General features: G+C 39.0%; 1 protein-coding gene across 2 annotated transcripts; it reads right to left on the bottom strand.

Moving 5' to 3' along the window:
- Window positions 1-1,727: 1,727 nt before the first annotated feature.
- fxyd6l (FXYD domain containing ion transport regulator 6 like) lies at window positions 1,728-14,788 on the bottom strand. 2 transcript variants are annotated; one of them, XM_042489632.2, is made up of 10 exons: window positions 14,543-14,788; window positions 10,735-10,791; window positions 10,546-10,572; window positions 7,728-7,751; window positions 7,478-7,501; window positions 5,677-5,751; window positions 2,832-2,868; window positions 2,650-2,687; window positions 2,496-2,529; window positions 1,728-1,974 (listed from the first exon to the last, which is right to left on the bottom strand). In XM_042489632.2, the coding sequence occupies exons 2-9, from the start codon at window positions 10,784-10,786 to the stop codon at window positions 2,525-2,527; spliced, it is 282 nt and encodes a 93-aa protein (XP_042345566.2). In that variant the 5' UTR covers window positions 10,787-10,791; window positions 14,543-14,788; the 3' UTR covers window positions 1,728-1,974; window positions 2,496-2,524. The 2 variants fall into 2 exon arrangements, with proteins under 2 accessions (XP_042345566.2, XP_042345567.2); XM_042489633.2 differs by lacking the exon at window positions 10,546-10,572 and having other exon boundaries at window positions 14,543-14,783.
- Window positions 14,789-15,884: the final 1,096 nt, after the last annotated feature.

The raw sequence follows: 15,884 nt of genomic DNA, 5'->3' as shown, positions 1-15,884 counted from the left end.
TCTGCATGAAAAAAATAATTCAGTCAGTTGCATAAAACATAATCCAGGTGTTAAATGCAGCACCAACAAGAGCAATAAGCTTTAATGGTGTGTTCAGTCCAGCATAATGGATAGCAAGGTTTGCAGCCCTCCAGATCTGCAGGCTTGGCTCCACAACTCCTCAGGAGTATTTTTTTTTTTCCACTGAAAGAAGCCCAATGCAGCATCTTGGCTCAGCAGAAAAAGATGCACCATGAGAAAAGTGGGTTACAAGCCAGCTGCAGGATGCAGCACAGGAGTACCACCACCACAGCAGCAGAGAGAAAACAAGAGCTTGAATAGTAGCTTTTCAAAGATGATTTAGAGTTTAAGAATCTACAGCTGTTAAAAATTTAATGCAACATTGTTAATACAGATTTCCATTCTTAACCTACACAGTGATTTGTGTTGCCAATACAGCTGTACTCAGGCTGCAGCCTGTGTCAGATTGTCAGAGTATCTGGGCGTCAATATTGCGGCTTGCATGCTGCTGAACCTTCACTCCCAAGTGGCTGAGTCGTCAGTTTTATATTTCTTTACAGTTTTCTCTCTGCTACAAAGGCTGCTCAGTTTGACAGAAATAACCCCTAGACATTGTTGGTACTTTTTATTTGTTCATCCCAGTGGGACGAACTCCTTTTTTTTAATGACACTGATGAATGCATCAGCAGTAAATTGGCTCTTGGCATAGAAGCAACAATGCAGCAGTGTAATCAAGGACACTAAAATGAGCATGAAAATATAACAATCCATTTTATTCATCCAAATGACAAATCACAAAACGGTAACATATATGATAACTAAAGAAATCATTCTTTTTCTGCTTAGATAATATGCAGAGCTGACAACTGTCTCATGCATTTTACACCCTTTAAAAGCCCATAAAAGAAGAAAAAGCTGTCAAACCTGTGGTGGCCATGGCTGCACAGTAGAGAAGCACAAGAGCTCTGTCTCCCAGATATTTAGCAGCTTGTTGGGTTGCAGTTTCAGACTGGATATGGAGCAAGGTAGCTGGACAGGACAGCATGCAGATGCCTCTCTGTAAACTCAGCAGGGACCCTCTGCTGGCCACAGTGAAACATTGCATCCAAAGTGCTCCCAATAAAGACATTGTTGACTATAGTGTAGTGGGTCGCAACAGTGGCCCAAAATTAGATTACATGGTAGGCAATGATTGTAATCTTACTGCAAAGTAGATGAATAAAATATCTTCAACAATCCACTTAGTATCATTCAGTCTTGTGCGTTGTGAGTTTTTTTAATTATTATTTTTTTTTTTTACTAATAATGCTATATAGACAATAGAAACACTGCTTGCATGCTCAAAATGCACCAGTTTATGTGCCACGCATGGTCTTTTGTGCAGTGCAGTCAGCCCGTTCCTGCAACACCAGGGAGAAAACAGCCTGCATATGCATCTTTAACATACACAGAGGCTGCCAGGCTGACTACTGTTGAAAAGCTGCCAATAAAACAGCACTGAACACAGAGATAAGTAAAATTAAGAGTTTTTTTTAAGACAGCCCTTTCCAAGTGCTGCACAATGCAGCACATAAATCATTCACACTTACTGCTGGTAGTTACTACTGCATGTGTAACTGAACTGTTTGCAGCATCAGCAGAAGGAGCGCAGCATAACAGAAGGCTGTTTGCTCAACTTCTAAGGCAGAGAATTGTAATAATGATACATTTAAAAAAAATGAAAGAAATCTTTTCATACATGAGTTTAATTTTTTTTGCATTAATTTGAAAGTCACACAAATATACAAATGATAATCACACTATTGCTACCATATAAAGTTGGCACTTATTGATGATAAAAACATTTTAAAAAAGGGGGGAAAAAAAGGAGCACAGTAACATTATGAAAATTGAAGAAAGCTTCTCGTGTTCATGGAAAGATTGTCCTCAGCTGTGATCAAGGTATTTGCTGCCACCTAATGGCAGTCAGCAACACTGTGGACAAGAGGGAGAGGATATGTTTCATTTATTTTGAAACCATCTGTGTTCCAATAACCGATTTTCCACACCATTTAGTATACCAAAAATATTTTGCATGTTCCAATACATAATATATCAAGTGTCAAAAAAAATTAGAGGATGTCCAACTGCATCTGGTGGCATTTTGCAGCATGTGAACCAGCATGCTTTTCTGGCTATTCTGACCCACAATCCTCTTTGAAGCAGAAAATATGTCACATTGACTGAGATACCGACAGATGACTGCTCACTCGCTGCATTCTGATTTACATACATTTTCTTTATATTTCAAATTTGGAGACACAGACTGCAACAGATATATGAACAATTTAAGGCATTCTCTGTATGCATACTCCGTACAACAGTGTGTACCTTGTAAGGGTAGCTGCAGAACATACTAAAAGTAAAAAAGAAAAAGTATGCAATTTTGAACACAGCTAATCTCTTCTGTTTTCTTTCATAGGAAATAAATTCACAGATGTTTAAAAGACACTTACCGGATCTCCACTGCTCTTTGTCTCCATGCCTAAGCTGTAGAAAGAGTTTTAGATAACTGTTTTAGAATAAATAAATAAATAAAATGGCAATACATTTACTTAACAGGCATTTAACATTCCTAGTAATTATTATAGAGGAAGGAAAAATATTTACCCCTTGGAACACCTGATTCCGTGTCAGGACCTCTGGACCTGAGAAACCGTTACATAATGAAACACTGCGATCTTACAACAGCATATATAACAAAATATTTCAATGTTGGTTCTATTTAACAGAAAACACTTTTTTTTTCTTTACAGATAAGGGTCTGGTTTAAACCAATCTTACTCACTTACCTTGACTTGTCACTGTTTGAACAGCTACACTTCTTGGCTGTTTTTGACAGAAAATCACAAGAAAAAATAATTAAACACATTTAAAACTGCAACTTTTTGTTGCACAAGTGTAATGAGACCTAAATAGAATGTACGCAGCTGTATCAGTTTGCGGTGTACCCCTAACCCCACCTCCAGCCCCCTTTAGTACTAAAAGAGGAAGAGGTTGTTCCAGGCCTTGATAGGTACATGATTACAGTTTTGAGCTTGTGCCAATAAGCCCATCTGGGCTCCAAGCCTTTGGAGGCCTTATAAGCCTTCAGCTTACTGGCCCGAGCACAAGACTTTATTCATGTATCTGAATCATAACAACATTCTGTTGTTTAACTTTGCTCAAAATACAGGAGCCAGTGTGTTGAATAATGTCCAGCTAGGAACATTTTTATGTGTGAAAGTCTGCAGAGGAGTTTTAACCTCATTTAGACCTACTTCAGTTTGTCTATAAACATCATAGAAGCACACTGCTGAACACATTTTACAAAACATCTCCTTTCTCTGTCTTTCGAGTCAACAGCAGTGTCTTTGCCAATGAAACGATGTCTGATCTGTCTAGTCTTACTACAGAGGACCTGCAAGGCTTCATACTGCGCTGAATTGTTCTATAAGTTAAACAAGTTAAAATGTGATCAACAGTAGAGATGTTATCTTTACAAATATTTCACTGACACTGACTTATTTGGTCTGCAAGATGGAACCTAAAGTGTAGCAGCCAATTTGTACGACAGACAGGCTCTTTAAACACGTGAGCAGTTTCATGTAGGTTAATGTTGTAAAACTACAGACAGTATTATCTGCACCGTGCGGGATTTCTTGATAAAACTTCATGGACAAACTGTTGAAACAGCTTCAAAATATCCATGTACTCTCTAATGTGTACTTCTCTGAAAACTGAATATACTTTTTGAAGGAATGTATCTACAGCCTGTATTAGGAATGTTGTACACAACTTTGATTTAGAATGGACTCACAAACAGCAACATGCTCTTGTAGTCTCAAGTGTCAACTAAGATGTGTACTTACTAGACTAGTTGTGACCCGCAAAAAGCTGAGAAATCCTAGACCAGTCTGGTGACCTACATACTCTCAGGACTAAGAATAAAGCTGTGAGCATCTTGAAAGAAAACACTCATCCTTTACTCACTCACTCTGACACTGGGAGGCGCCAAAGGGTGCCTGTTGCTGTCAATGATGGTTTAAATGCAGTATTTTAAATGCCAGACGATAAACTTCCAGGGTTTGCCCTCTTTATGTTCTGTTTTATGCTGTGCCTGTAAGACCTTTGTAGCATTTAATGTCACACTTTCACAAGTGCAGATTAAATCAAGATCTTTCTTCAATCAAACAGATACTCTACTTCTATCACTTGAGCAGTATTTTACACAACCTGTTGGCGCTAAAGAAAAATTTAGCTGTAACTTTTACAACCGTACAAAGTTGAAGTATATTCACACGTTACTTAAAGGTTATTTTTGAGTTAAAATGGAAAATCAGTATTAGGGTTCCTACAGCTTAAGGGAAAGTTAGATTTAAGACTTTTTGGGGCCTTTTTAAGTTCCACATGACATGAAATTTAAGACTAATTGTACAATAACCAAAGTAGAAGAAAAATAATATGAGTTGAGATAAATAACTTGGAGTTAGGGACAGATTTGCCCAAATATTTACTGTGATGTAAAAAAATGACTTTTTCTGAGAAATACATGGTGTTTGTTGGCGGGTTTTCTGGGCAATTTTGTATTGTTCACTCTGCATGTGGAATTCCACTGATGTGATTTTCATCATGCTGAGTTTGAAAAAACCTTTTGTTGAAATTTTTGTTCAATTTGCATTTCCCAATGTCGTCCAAACACCTCGCTAGCAGCCAGTAGATCCTCTGCTCTGAGCATTCCCGGCTGGAAACAAAATATGAGAGCTGCTTGTCCCGCTATCCTGATCAGCATGACGTTAATGCAAGAAGCATTCAATAAATTACTTTAAAAAAATAGATGTTATGAATATTTTGAGATTTTACAATGCAAATAATAATTAATATAATCACACCTAAGACTTTCAGAAGCCTGATTTTGGACATTTTAATACCAATTAAAGCCTTATTTTTAGATGGAATGAAATCCATACTTATGACTTAAGGTCCACAGGAACCTTGAATATTCTGTATTGCTCAAGCATACAGTTGTGAGAACAGATAACAGAATTAAACAAACATGTTTCAGCAAGAAAACAATAATAGCCTCCATTAAACCGTCTACATTGAATCTGTGTATTTATTCGTCTTTTTAGCTGTGGCGCTCTGATGGCCTGTTAGTATTTAGATGTCACATTACACCTTTCAAAGCAATTGTTTTTCAAATACACATTGATTCTCTGGTTCTTATCATTTTAGTTCAATGCAACCACTCCACAGAGGGCAGTTAGGAATCCACAGCGATCTTGAATCAGACTGGCAGATTGTGTGGGTCCAAATAAATTATTTATTGTGTGGTTTTGGTTTCAGGGCTACTACTGGCAGTGACAGCATGTGCTGGCAATTGTGGAAAGGGAACCTTGGAAGGACACTGTGAGTGAGGAAAGGGAGAAGGTATAAAGGGCAAATTGCTGTGATGCACAGATCATGAGAGTGTCGAGTGCTGAGATTGTGCAAATGCATCAGTGACTCCCTCCCAGACCTCTGGCAGAAACAGAGGCCTGCTTGTTTTTGTAGACTGAGAGGTCAGCTCACACATACAGGGATCACAGTGTGGTTACACTGACACTCAGCAATACACATCCGAGTATATCCGTGTATTTAAGGTGGTTGAACACTTACTGACAACGAGGGCGATACCCATGAGGAAAAGCACCACTGCGAAAACCAGGCCACCGATTCTCAGAGATTCATAATCTGAAATGAAGAAAAGTACTTAAGATTGCCTGCAGAAATGCACGGTAACGTGAAAATACCACACTTTGATTCATGAGCAGCATTGCAGAAATATTCCGCAGCCCCCAAATGGTCATGGGACACCACAAATTCCTGTGAGCTACAGTCATCAAAACTGTAAACACTATGGTCAACTTAAACTCTGTTGCTGGCTTTCAAAATAAGGCTGGATACATTGCGCACAAACAGGACAAGTCTGTGTTTTCATCAGTAGCAACAGAATCAAAACAGCAGTTAATGTGGCACAGGACACGATTTTGATCTGTTGAGTTATTATAAGATAATACTGTAGCCTTGCAATGCTAACATCATCTACTGTTTATGTTGTTACCAAAACAGAGAGGATTACAGCTTAGTTTGCGTTCATCAAAAATTGCCTTGCCTAGTTAGCTAATTAACCAGCAATATCACAACTAAATGCAAGCATTAGCATGTTTATTGCGAAAAAAAAAACATGCCACAAAAGATTTTTTTGCATGTATGTGTATATATATATATATATATATATATATATATATATATATGTATGTATAACTGTCATCATGAGGTTAACCTCTGCTATAAACACACCATGAGTACCAGTACAAAGAGAGAGTATCAGTAGGACACTGCACTGTATACGTAATGTTAGTATTATTCTTTTTTAATTGGCCCCTTTTGTGCTCAGTTCAAATTTTTTTAAAAAAAAGTATAAATGCATTGCAAATTGCAAAGAATTTTCCTTCCATTTTTGTATTTAAGCAGCACATGGGCGAAACTATCATTAGTGTCAACATTATAGCATATTCTCCTCATATTGTGCAGCTTTAACTTTGACAAAAGGTTGTTGAAAGGAGCTCTATGTGACATTCAGAGCATATTTGTAATTTCGAGCCTGAGGTGGGATTGTCTGCACGTGGCTCTCAACGTGGAGGTGGCTGAGCCGACAGCTAAAAGTGCTAACTCAATAAGTAGCACTTAGAACAGCAATAGCGCTGGCAAAGCAAACATTGTTACCAGGGAGATAACGAAGGTGGGTGCAACACTTCTGCGCAGATGCTGTCTGTATATCAGCGATAACTGCTATATGACCATAGTGCAGAGTAGCGCGATTAGTTAACCACTGGGATATAACCATGCAAAAACATGCACTATATTAATGTCCTGAATGTCGTATAGAGCTCCTTTAATTCTATGGAACGTCAGAGGAGATTAAAACAGCCAAAACTTTATAAGGACAAAGACAAAACAGATGAAAGCTAGAGCAAAGATACAACCGATCTTTGTTAATGTCTTGTGACCCCTCAGATTTTTCTTGGGACCCCCCGAGGAGTCCTGACCCACAGGTTGGGAAACATTGCTTTGGTAGTTTTCTAAAAGGGCATATACTAATGGCACAGTATGAGTATGGAGAGCACTACTAAAATTGCCTGTTTCCCATTGAAATGGTAGGTATTCATAAGATATCAGCGCAGAATTTTATACACTCTGGTGCCTAAGACGGACCAGAATCAGGCCTGTGACACAGTGGACGCAGGATAAGAAATATTTGCAGAGGGACTTCTCATGAAGCTCGGCCTTTGAGGGTGACAGTTTTCCATCCCTTCTGGAAAAACAAATGGAAAATGCAAACTCATCTGGACCTCTCAGATGTTTCCTGTGTAGAAGGTCAGCCTTAGAACGCCACGTTCATCTGCTTAACACTCACCGTAATGAAAAGCACTGTCGGAGTCTGGTAGGAGAGAAAAGAGAGAGGAAACAAATGAGAAGCAGATTTACCCACTGACACACTTCAGAGAGCACTCATGATATGACAGCTATTCAGCACTTTCAGCGCCTCAGTCATCCATCTAGTCATTAGCCAGTTTGGTGCCAGTGCCAATTTATATGCCAGCTAAAATGAGTGTGCAGCTTATCTTAATTTGACTTTTCTAAGCTTCTGTTCAAATAATACCCACCTTTGTCCTCATCTGCCGCTGAGGCTGTGAAAAAAAAGCAAAAATCATTAGTCTTTATAATACATTTACACGGTGGTGTGAGTGCATGTCAGCAAGTGGCAAAATTGATGGTAGTGGGGCAAATTCACTGTGCAGAGAGGCCCAAAAGGTTAGTATCAAGCCCAAACTTGTATTTTCGTATCAGTTTTATGATAAAAATTATACAAGACCAAATTGTAAAATAAGAGACTTCACTCTAAATCCCTTAGTTTACCCTGGTTTGGGCGGTATCAAAGTATTACAGTATACTGGGGATTTAAGATATCCTTAATGTATGATTTTCAACACCATCAAAAATACACTGCTCCTCTTTCTATTGAACCGATAAACTGAGATGCTGTACTAAGGCAGGGTAGTGCACAGCATGTACCACAGGAGGTCAGTCTCGATTGGTGGAACTGGTGGTGGGGGTAACATTACAGAATTGATAAAAAGAGAATTGCCTCTGCCCCCGTTTGGGAGTATGCCACACATGATTTTATCTTGAAATGATGCTTTCCAACTACAAAAACAATTGAATAGCCACATGATTTCATTACACACATCATCTCGGTACAGCCGCGTGATGTGCCACCGGGTTTTCCAGCAAGAGGAGAGCTTATTTTCCTATTTATTTATTATTCTGTGAGCCATTTGAACTATTTAGGCCCTACAAGACTTGCCTAAGTTCACAAAATGCATATTAGAAACATAGAAGCACAGGCTAGACAGAGACAATAATTTCAAACACAAAATAGTCCAGTTTTTGCCCTTTTTCTGAAAAAGACAATATTCCTACTTAGCTGTTTACATGTCTAATGAAAAAAATATTCCATTAATATTCCCATTTACAAGCAGCCCTGCATACCCTGATTATCATGCCCTAACATGTCCTTTATAGCGTCTAAATATAAAAAAAATGGAACAGGTGGAGCCGCTTCTTTTTTTTTTTGCATCAAATTTTTTTCCACTGGTGGTGGACTTGTTGGATCGTAAGATCACAGCCTCACTCTTTCATTCCTTCAGCCCCCTTCTTGAAGAGGTCGGTGTGGCGTTATTTGCGCCTATAAAAACCTTTAATTATGTGTAAAAGTCTTCTTTCTTCATTCCACTATGAATGCGGTATTTTCTTTTGAGCATGCATCTCTACACAAGCCTTGCAGACTGCTGGCAAGTTGGTTTGTGAACAACGCATCCATAACAATGCACAGAGCTAATGGTAAACAGACAAGACTCTGCAGCGTCTTAAACTGCAGTAAAACGCCCAAATGAGACAAATATTATGACTGACCTGTATATGTGTCCAAATAATGCTATTAAAACGAGAATAATCTAGAATAAAAAATTGCTTTAAACCTGTATCAAATTCTGAGCATTGTCATATTTGGAACAATAATGAAATATTAGTGAGCATTTAAACATAGCAATGATCATACATCAAACAAAGCCTTTATATGCACACGTAACGTCATATACCGCGTACCCCGCTGAGATGTCTAGAAAGTATGAAAAGAATAGATACTGCTCAGATCTATTGCCTACTGTGTATTTACTGTTTTGCCCTGATCTTTGTCAATCTGCGTGCCGTCAGGGATGTGGGAAAGTTCAGACCCCTCTGCTCCTTCGCATCTCTTCTCCCATGTGGAAACACATGTTGGCCACATTCATGTTATGCTCCAGTCTTTTAAATCCCGCCGGAAAACATACTGTACTTGGTAATGAGCTAAATCACAATTCCTGCCACATGTTCAACAAGAGAACAACCACAATAATTAAAACAGACGGCTTCACTTGGCATAATAATAAAGACACAAAGCAGACATTGTTTACATGAGCATCGGTGTTTGGAGCAAGAAAAATTTAACCTTGGAGTAGCACACTGAATGTTACATAAAACACTTTCCTACTTGTACTCGGCAACATTTCCCATCATTAATGTGTTACTGTTTTTACAGCTCTCATTAAAATGTTTAACAGACTGTGTGCAGCATTTTAAATGTCAGTCAGTCCCAGAAAACTTAGACAGGTGATGTTGAATCCAGTTAAATGATGATCTGTAAGTATAAGTTGACTTGAAGTATAAGTTTGGCTGTTGCAGCTTGTTCCAACAGCTCATCAACATAAGTTTAGATGCTAAAAGTTGACACCCAGTATAAGAATCACATCCTTGATGTACATTATTCAATGAAGTCTGACACTAGCTGTTACAAATGAGCATGATACATGAATAATATTGAATATTTTATACACTGCACATCCCATTCACTGCACAGTAAGGGCAAAGTGCTGGAGTCAACTTTGACCTCATTATCGGGCAGTAAATACTGTCAGTCTCTGCAAAAACACATTTTATCATATTGGTGCTGATGAGCCTTTGAAAATAAGGTCAGACTCCAACAGACCTGAGAGTCAGAGAGAATAAAAAAAGCTTAAGTGTAGGTAAATCTGCTTAACATCAAGCTCAACTGATGGCATGCAGGGCGCACAGAGAAATGAATCAAAGACCAGGACCCGCATTAACAGTGAAAAACTTGGAAGTAGTGTGAATAAGTAATTATTCAAACTGCAGTGTACGGAAACATTTACACTACTCTGACATGGCCTTCTCTCACTGCATCACACAGACATGTGATTTAAAATGGAAAATATCAAATGAACTGAAAAGTATGACTGCAATGCTAACATTAAGACATGACATTTTATATACAAAAGGAGCACATGGCAAGCAGCCATTTCACATAAGTGAGCAGAAATCAATGGCCATGCATTGCCAGGTACCACTCTAATGCAGAAAACTTACCAAACACCTCCCTGCCAAACGCTGATCCTGTTATACAGACACATCAGTTCATTTAGTGTCGAGGAACTTAAAAACACAACTAAACCTACAGATCGGGGGAAGCACCTTAAGTACACCACGCTCATATCGGTCGGTATTAAAGAAGGAACAACATAAAGCCGTTGAACGTTTAACGAAACGGATGCTCACCAAGTGCAGGAGCCAGCCAGGAGCTGAACGCCACCAACGCCACAAGATCCATTGCACCTGCGGATAAGACACAAACAGGAAAAAGATACATAATACAGAGCAGTCATAGATGTGCACACATTTTGTGGCGGTTGCTTTTTTTATGTGGGTAATGTGCTGGGGTGACCGGAAGCTGAAGCTTTTTTTTAAAAAAATGTGATTTACAGATAAACTTTGTAACTCACTGACTCCCTTCAGACTAAAATAACTCGGCAACTTAAACCGCCCTGCTGAGAACAGAGAGGTGCTTGTTTTCAAAATCTCTAGCAGCTCCCCTCTAATACCTCAAAGAGCCAGTTATGGTTAGTGAGGGCGAGTTGTTTTCCAAAACAGTGAGGGATCAGAAATAGAGGACATGCTTTATTAACCAACTTGTTTTTGTGCAATAAACTACAGCTAAAATGATACTTTTAAAGCACAAGTACTCAAAATCAAGGCTGGAGATAATCTGACTTCAAGCACCTTCTACATAGAGCTGTAACGATTATTATCAGTTTGTTAGTTGTTGATTTAAATTAATCACCAACCTATTTATTAATCGATTTTTCAATTTGAGTTTTTTTAAGGGGAAAAAAAAGTTAAAAGTCTCTGACTCCAGCATCTTAAATGGGAGTATTTTATAGTTTCTTTATTCCTCTGTGATGGTAAACTGAGTATGTTTGTGTTGCGGGCAAAACAAGACATTTGATTATGTCATCTTGAGCTCTGGGAAACACTCCCACATTATTCATTATTTTCTGACATTTTATAGTCCAAACAATTAATCGATTCATCAAGAAAATAAGTGACAGATTAACCGAAAATGAAAACACATCAGTTGCTGCCCCTCTTCTACAGGTCAAGCTTCAAAAACACTGGGTCTGACAATTCCCATAATGCAACTCAATAAAGGTTTTCATTAGTGCCCCTTTAATGAAACCCTGCCTGGCAGGGACATAAAGCTCCATCTTGGCTAGACACTATGTTATCAGGAAATGTGTCTTACTGATACGGTCTCCTGACTCTGCGAAAGTGAAGAGGTGCTATTTAAGGCGAAGCTCCTCGATGCACGGGCTTGGCATTTGAGGGGTACATGGCCAGGCTGGTGTTGTGTTGCATCTGATATTTGGTCAGTGGGTTAGGTTCTATTTTCCCGCGTCATCTAGTCCTCTAGTCCTCACATGGAGACCAACCTCCTAGGGTTGTTTTTTTAATCTATATAGTCTCTAGAACCTTCTGTGAAATTTAAGGGAATGTACTTGTAGAAATATCATATAATAATAATATAATAATAATATAATAATAATATAATATAATATAATATAATATAATATAATATAATATAATAACTACTTTAATCTATAATAGCCTGAAAATAAGAGCCATAGTGTTTTCAATTATCTTTGAATGAATCGTTTATATATACATAGGGAGTGGGTCCTCATCCACAGAGATGCCCATGTTTCTAACCCAGAACAGAGAAACCAAACACTGGCCATTCGTGTTTTTAATGTTGGCAGCTGTAGTTAGAAGCCCCTCCGCAACAACAGCGTCAGAAAAATATTATTTATTGTTTTAATGCAAAACTCAGTGTTTCTATCAGTCTAAATTACCCAGTCCATCTGTTTTGGAGAGGAAGAGACCTCTGCGGATAATTTGGCCAAGTAAAAATTTCCAGAACGTCTGGACCTTAAGTTATCAGAGAAAACGGGTGAGCACACATTAGCATGTGGCGGGCTAGTGGCCCCTCTCCGACATGTCAAACATTGTGATGTGAAACTGCTTGTTTCAGTGTTTTCACTGGTTTAAATCACCTGGTCTGTTTGTTATGGAGAGGTAAGCACCTCCTGAACAAAGGACAGGGAATTCTAACAGGGAGAAGATTCAGCTGGTTGCAATCCTCAATCCTCACCACTAGATGTCACTAAATCCTGCTAACTCTTATACACTGGACCTTTAAGGACACTGCATGACCAAAGGGCATGCTTGCTACAGTTTTGTTAACTTCAGTCACATTATACTTATAAAATACCAAGACAGCACAACAAAATGTAATGCAGGTACAAGCAGCTTTAGCTGCACGCTTGAAAATAAATGCATCTAAGCCGTGGAATAAAATGTTTTGCATTGCAAAGATCAAAGCCTACGTTAGCAGAGCCAAGGTTTCCCTCCCTGGCCCAGAGCACTGCTGGGGATTCATGCATGACTAGAGTGGGGGTGTGAACATGGAGCTGGAGTGGAGAGAGATGAACACTTCAACCCCGGGAGCAGGATTAACAACAAAGGGCTGCCAATCAGGTTTTATCAAACAAATACAGGGTGAGTTATTCTAACAAGAACCAATCCAATAATCTTGTTTGTTAGCCTTCTGAGTGATGTTGAGGAGGAGAATGGGGAGTCAGGAAAGATGCCTTTAAAGCAGCACTTAAAAAAATTAATTACCATGGATTATAATAAAGGGGATTAACGTAGTACATTTGTAATTAAAAAAGGGGGTATTGCTTACATTAACCCTTATAGGCATGCCCATATGAGTGCTCTGAGACTTTAAATACAAATATCAACCCTTTGACCATAGTTGCACTACTGACTGGACCAACTGGGCACAGGCCAGGGGCAAAAAGTGGCCTTCACTTCTAAGATGCCTCTCAGACAAACATGTAACGAGCAGGAGAGTCAGAATGACCACAGAGAGACACAAAGGACAACAACGATATGCAAAGGAACTGCAAATACACACAAATAACAAAAAGATATCAAACAACCACAGAAAAACACAAAATGACTACAAGGCAACACTGACATACCTTATTACCACAAATCAATTACGTCAAAGTGACCCAAATGGCTACAAAACAACTACTATGAGAGAAAAAACAACCACAACGAGCCACAAAATGACTACAAGGCGACACAATACAATCAGCGACAAAACATTACTACTAAGAGAGGGCATTTGCAAAGAGCTAGAAAATGACTACAAGATGACACAAAGTACCTCAATGAGACAAAAAACTTCAAAGTGACCCAAATGGCTACAAAAAGACACAAAACCAGAAAAAGATGTATAACAACCACAGAAATTAAGGTAGTCTGTGTGTCTTGCTTTTATGTAAAGAAAGGTTGTGGGACCCTTTGCTTATGTGTGCCCAGGGGCCCAATGGCTCCTAATCTGCCTATGCTTCACACGCCCTTTCATAGGCTAATAAAGACTTCTTAATGATTCCTGCTGCAGACATTAAAAGTAAGTGTTTAAATAGTGACTTATTTTTGAAGTCACGTTGTTGTTGTTCTCGCCGATTATCGCGATAAAGATCAAAGAACATTTTGGAAAATGTTGGCTACAGTGTTTCTGGCAGCCCTCAGGGTAGAAAGCGTGACACTGAACTCCTTTTAACTTCTCAGACGGCGTGGCATTTCAGGGCAGGATGCAACCGCGCCAACTTAATCCAAGTGGGAAAAAAACTACAACTTGGAGACAATGAACATTATACACCGTGAATGGAAAAAAAAAAAACACATTAGCTATATGAATTCAAAAATATGAGAGCACATGAGCTGGATGTAAGAAAAGGTCACATGCATTTAGTCGGAAGCTGGGGGTTGGAAGTTGTGTTCAGGATAACCGGCGAAAACAAAAAGATATGGAAAAGTTCTGCAAGACAGCAACGCGAGGTCACAAATGTGTTTATGAGAGTCGCACATTAAGCTGTTCAAATTATTTTAAGGTATGCATTCAAAGAAACGCATTCATTACAGAGCACGCATATGGGAAGTTAAATAAACTTACCGTGTTTCAGCCTTCTATAAACTCTAACAAGAGTTACACTTTCTCTCCGCCCAGTGAGCCGAACTTTGCAAAACAAGTTTTCTACGTGTTACTTCGGGCGAGAGGGAAATATGGACCTTTTTTTACAGCATGCAAATAAAATGAAAAGAGTTTTTTTGTGGAGGTTCCTCAGAACTCGGCTGCACCAAGTGGAGTCTGTTCTTCTGTGGATTTGCCTCAGGAATGAGAGGGAGAGGGGGAGAGGGAGAAGGGGGCGTGGTACTGCTGTTAGACCTCAGTCAGTCAGTTAACCTTAACTCCTGTAAACAACCGTAAACCACCCTGTGCAGTGGTAAACTGCACACGGAGAGCTCTCCAGTACATCCTGTTACTGAACAATCAACATTACCCTGATGCGGTTTGATGTCAGCATTGATAGTAAAACATGACTCATAATGAACTGTAAATCATGCTCATTTCCCCCCACAGCAAAATATAAAAAGACACAAGCAGCATCAAGCAGTGAGCTTGTTGCACCGTGGTGTAATTTACAGGCTTTAGAGAGGGGCTCAGCGCAGTGAAGTGAAAGCATAAACACTAGTGCGCTTTCATGGCCGGTGCAGTTTGTCAGCGAGATAAAGTTTTCTCTCAGCTATATATGAAAACTGTCTCCCCAAGGTCTCTCCCACACCAAACTGCCAGATTCCCTCCTCTGGTAGCAAATACAGAGCTGGGTGGACTATGGCAGGTTCTGCCTCAATCTAGTGAGTTCACACTATAATATGCAGGGTGTTGTCAGTCTACTGTTGTGGTTAGCTGTAGACATTTCTGGGATTTTGTTATTTCTTATCACTCCCACACTGGGGGACCATCAGAGCAGATATCTTTCTCATTAAATTGTCAGGTTAACAGAGGATTTCTCCTGTCACCAGCTGTGACAGATGCAGCAGAGGATGCACACACATCACATAAAGCCATAAGAGTTATGTATTTTTAATTACGACTGGTATACAGAGAGTGCTTTATGTGTTTATAGAAGTGAAATCTCTGGGAATACTGCATTATACTTTTATCAGAGGTGGGACTGAGTCAGTTTTGTGCAAGTGACAAGACACCAAAGCCCCAAGTCAAGTCTAAAGCGCTAAAGTCCGAGTCTTAACAAGTCATAATGCGCTCTTAACCAAATATGTCATTTTAATCACTGAATAACAGTACATTAAATTAAAAAAAAAAATGAAGGCCTTTTAAAATGTGTATTTGTTGAAACAAGTGCAACTGAACTTAAAATCCTAAAAATGAAGTGATGAAATTGCATTACATAGCATATAGCACCATTAACCTGTATAAAAGAATTCATTTTATA

The sequence above is a fragment of the Plectropomus leopardus genome, chromosome 11, assembly GCF_026936395.1.
Source record: "Plectropomus leopardus strain MGB_pleo_1.0 chromosome 11, ASM2693639v1, whole genome shotgun sequence".
Lineage (NCBI taxonomy): Eukaryota > Metazoa > Chordata > Actinopteri > Perciformes > Serranidae > Plectropomus > Plectropomus leopardus.
The sequence above is the reverse complement of the archived record's forward strand: the minus strand, read 5'-3'. Positions and strand labels throughout refer to the sequence as shown.

Bases quoted from the DNA above. Each gene is read 5' to 3' on its own strand.
- fxyd6l (XM_042489632.2), bottom strand. From the start codon at position 10,786: ATGGATCTTGTGGCGTTGGTGGCGTTCAGCTCCTGGCTGGCTCCTGCA. The intron at 5,752-7,477 runs GTGAGTGTTAAG...TCTTCATTTCAG, and splicing joins CGACAGTGCTTTTCATTACG to ATTATGAATCTCTGAGAATC. The intron at 2,869-5,676 runs GTAAGTGTTCAA...TGTCAAAAACAG, and splicing joins GGGTATCGCCCTCGTTGTCA to CCAAGAAGTGTAGCTGTTCA.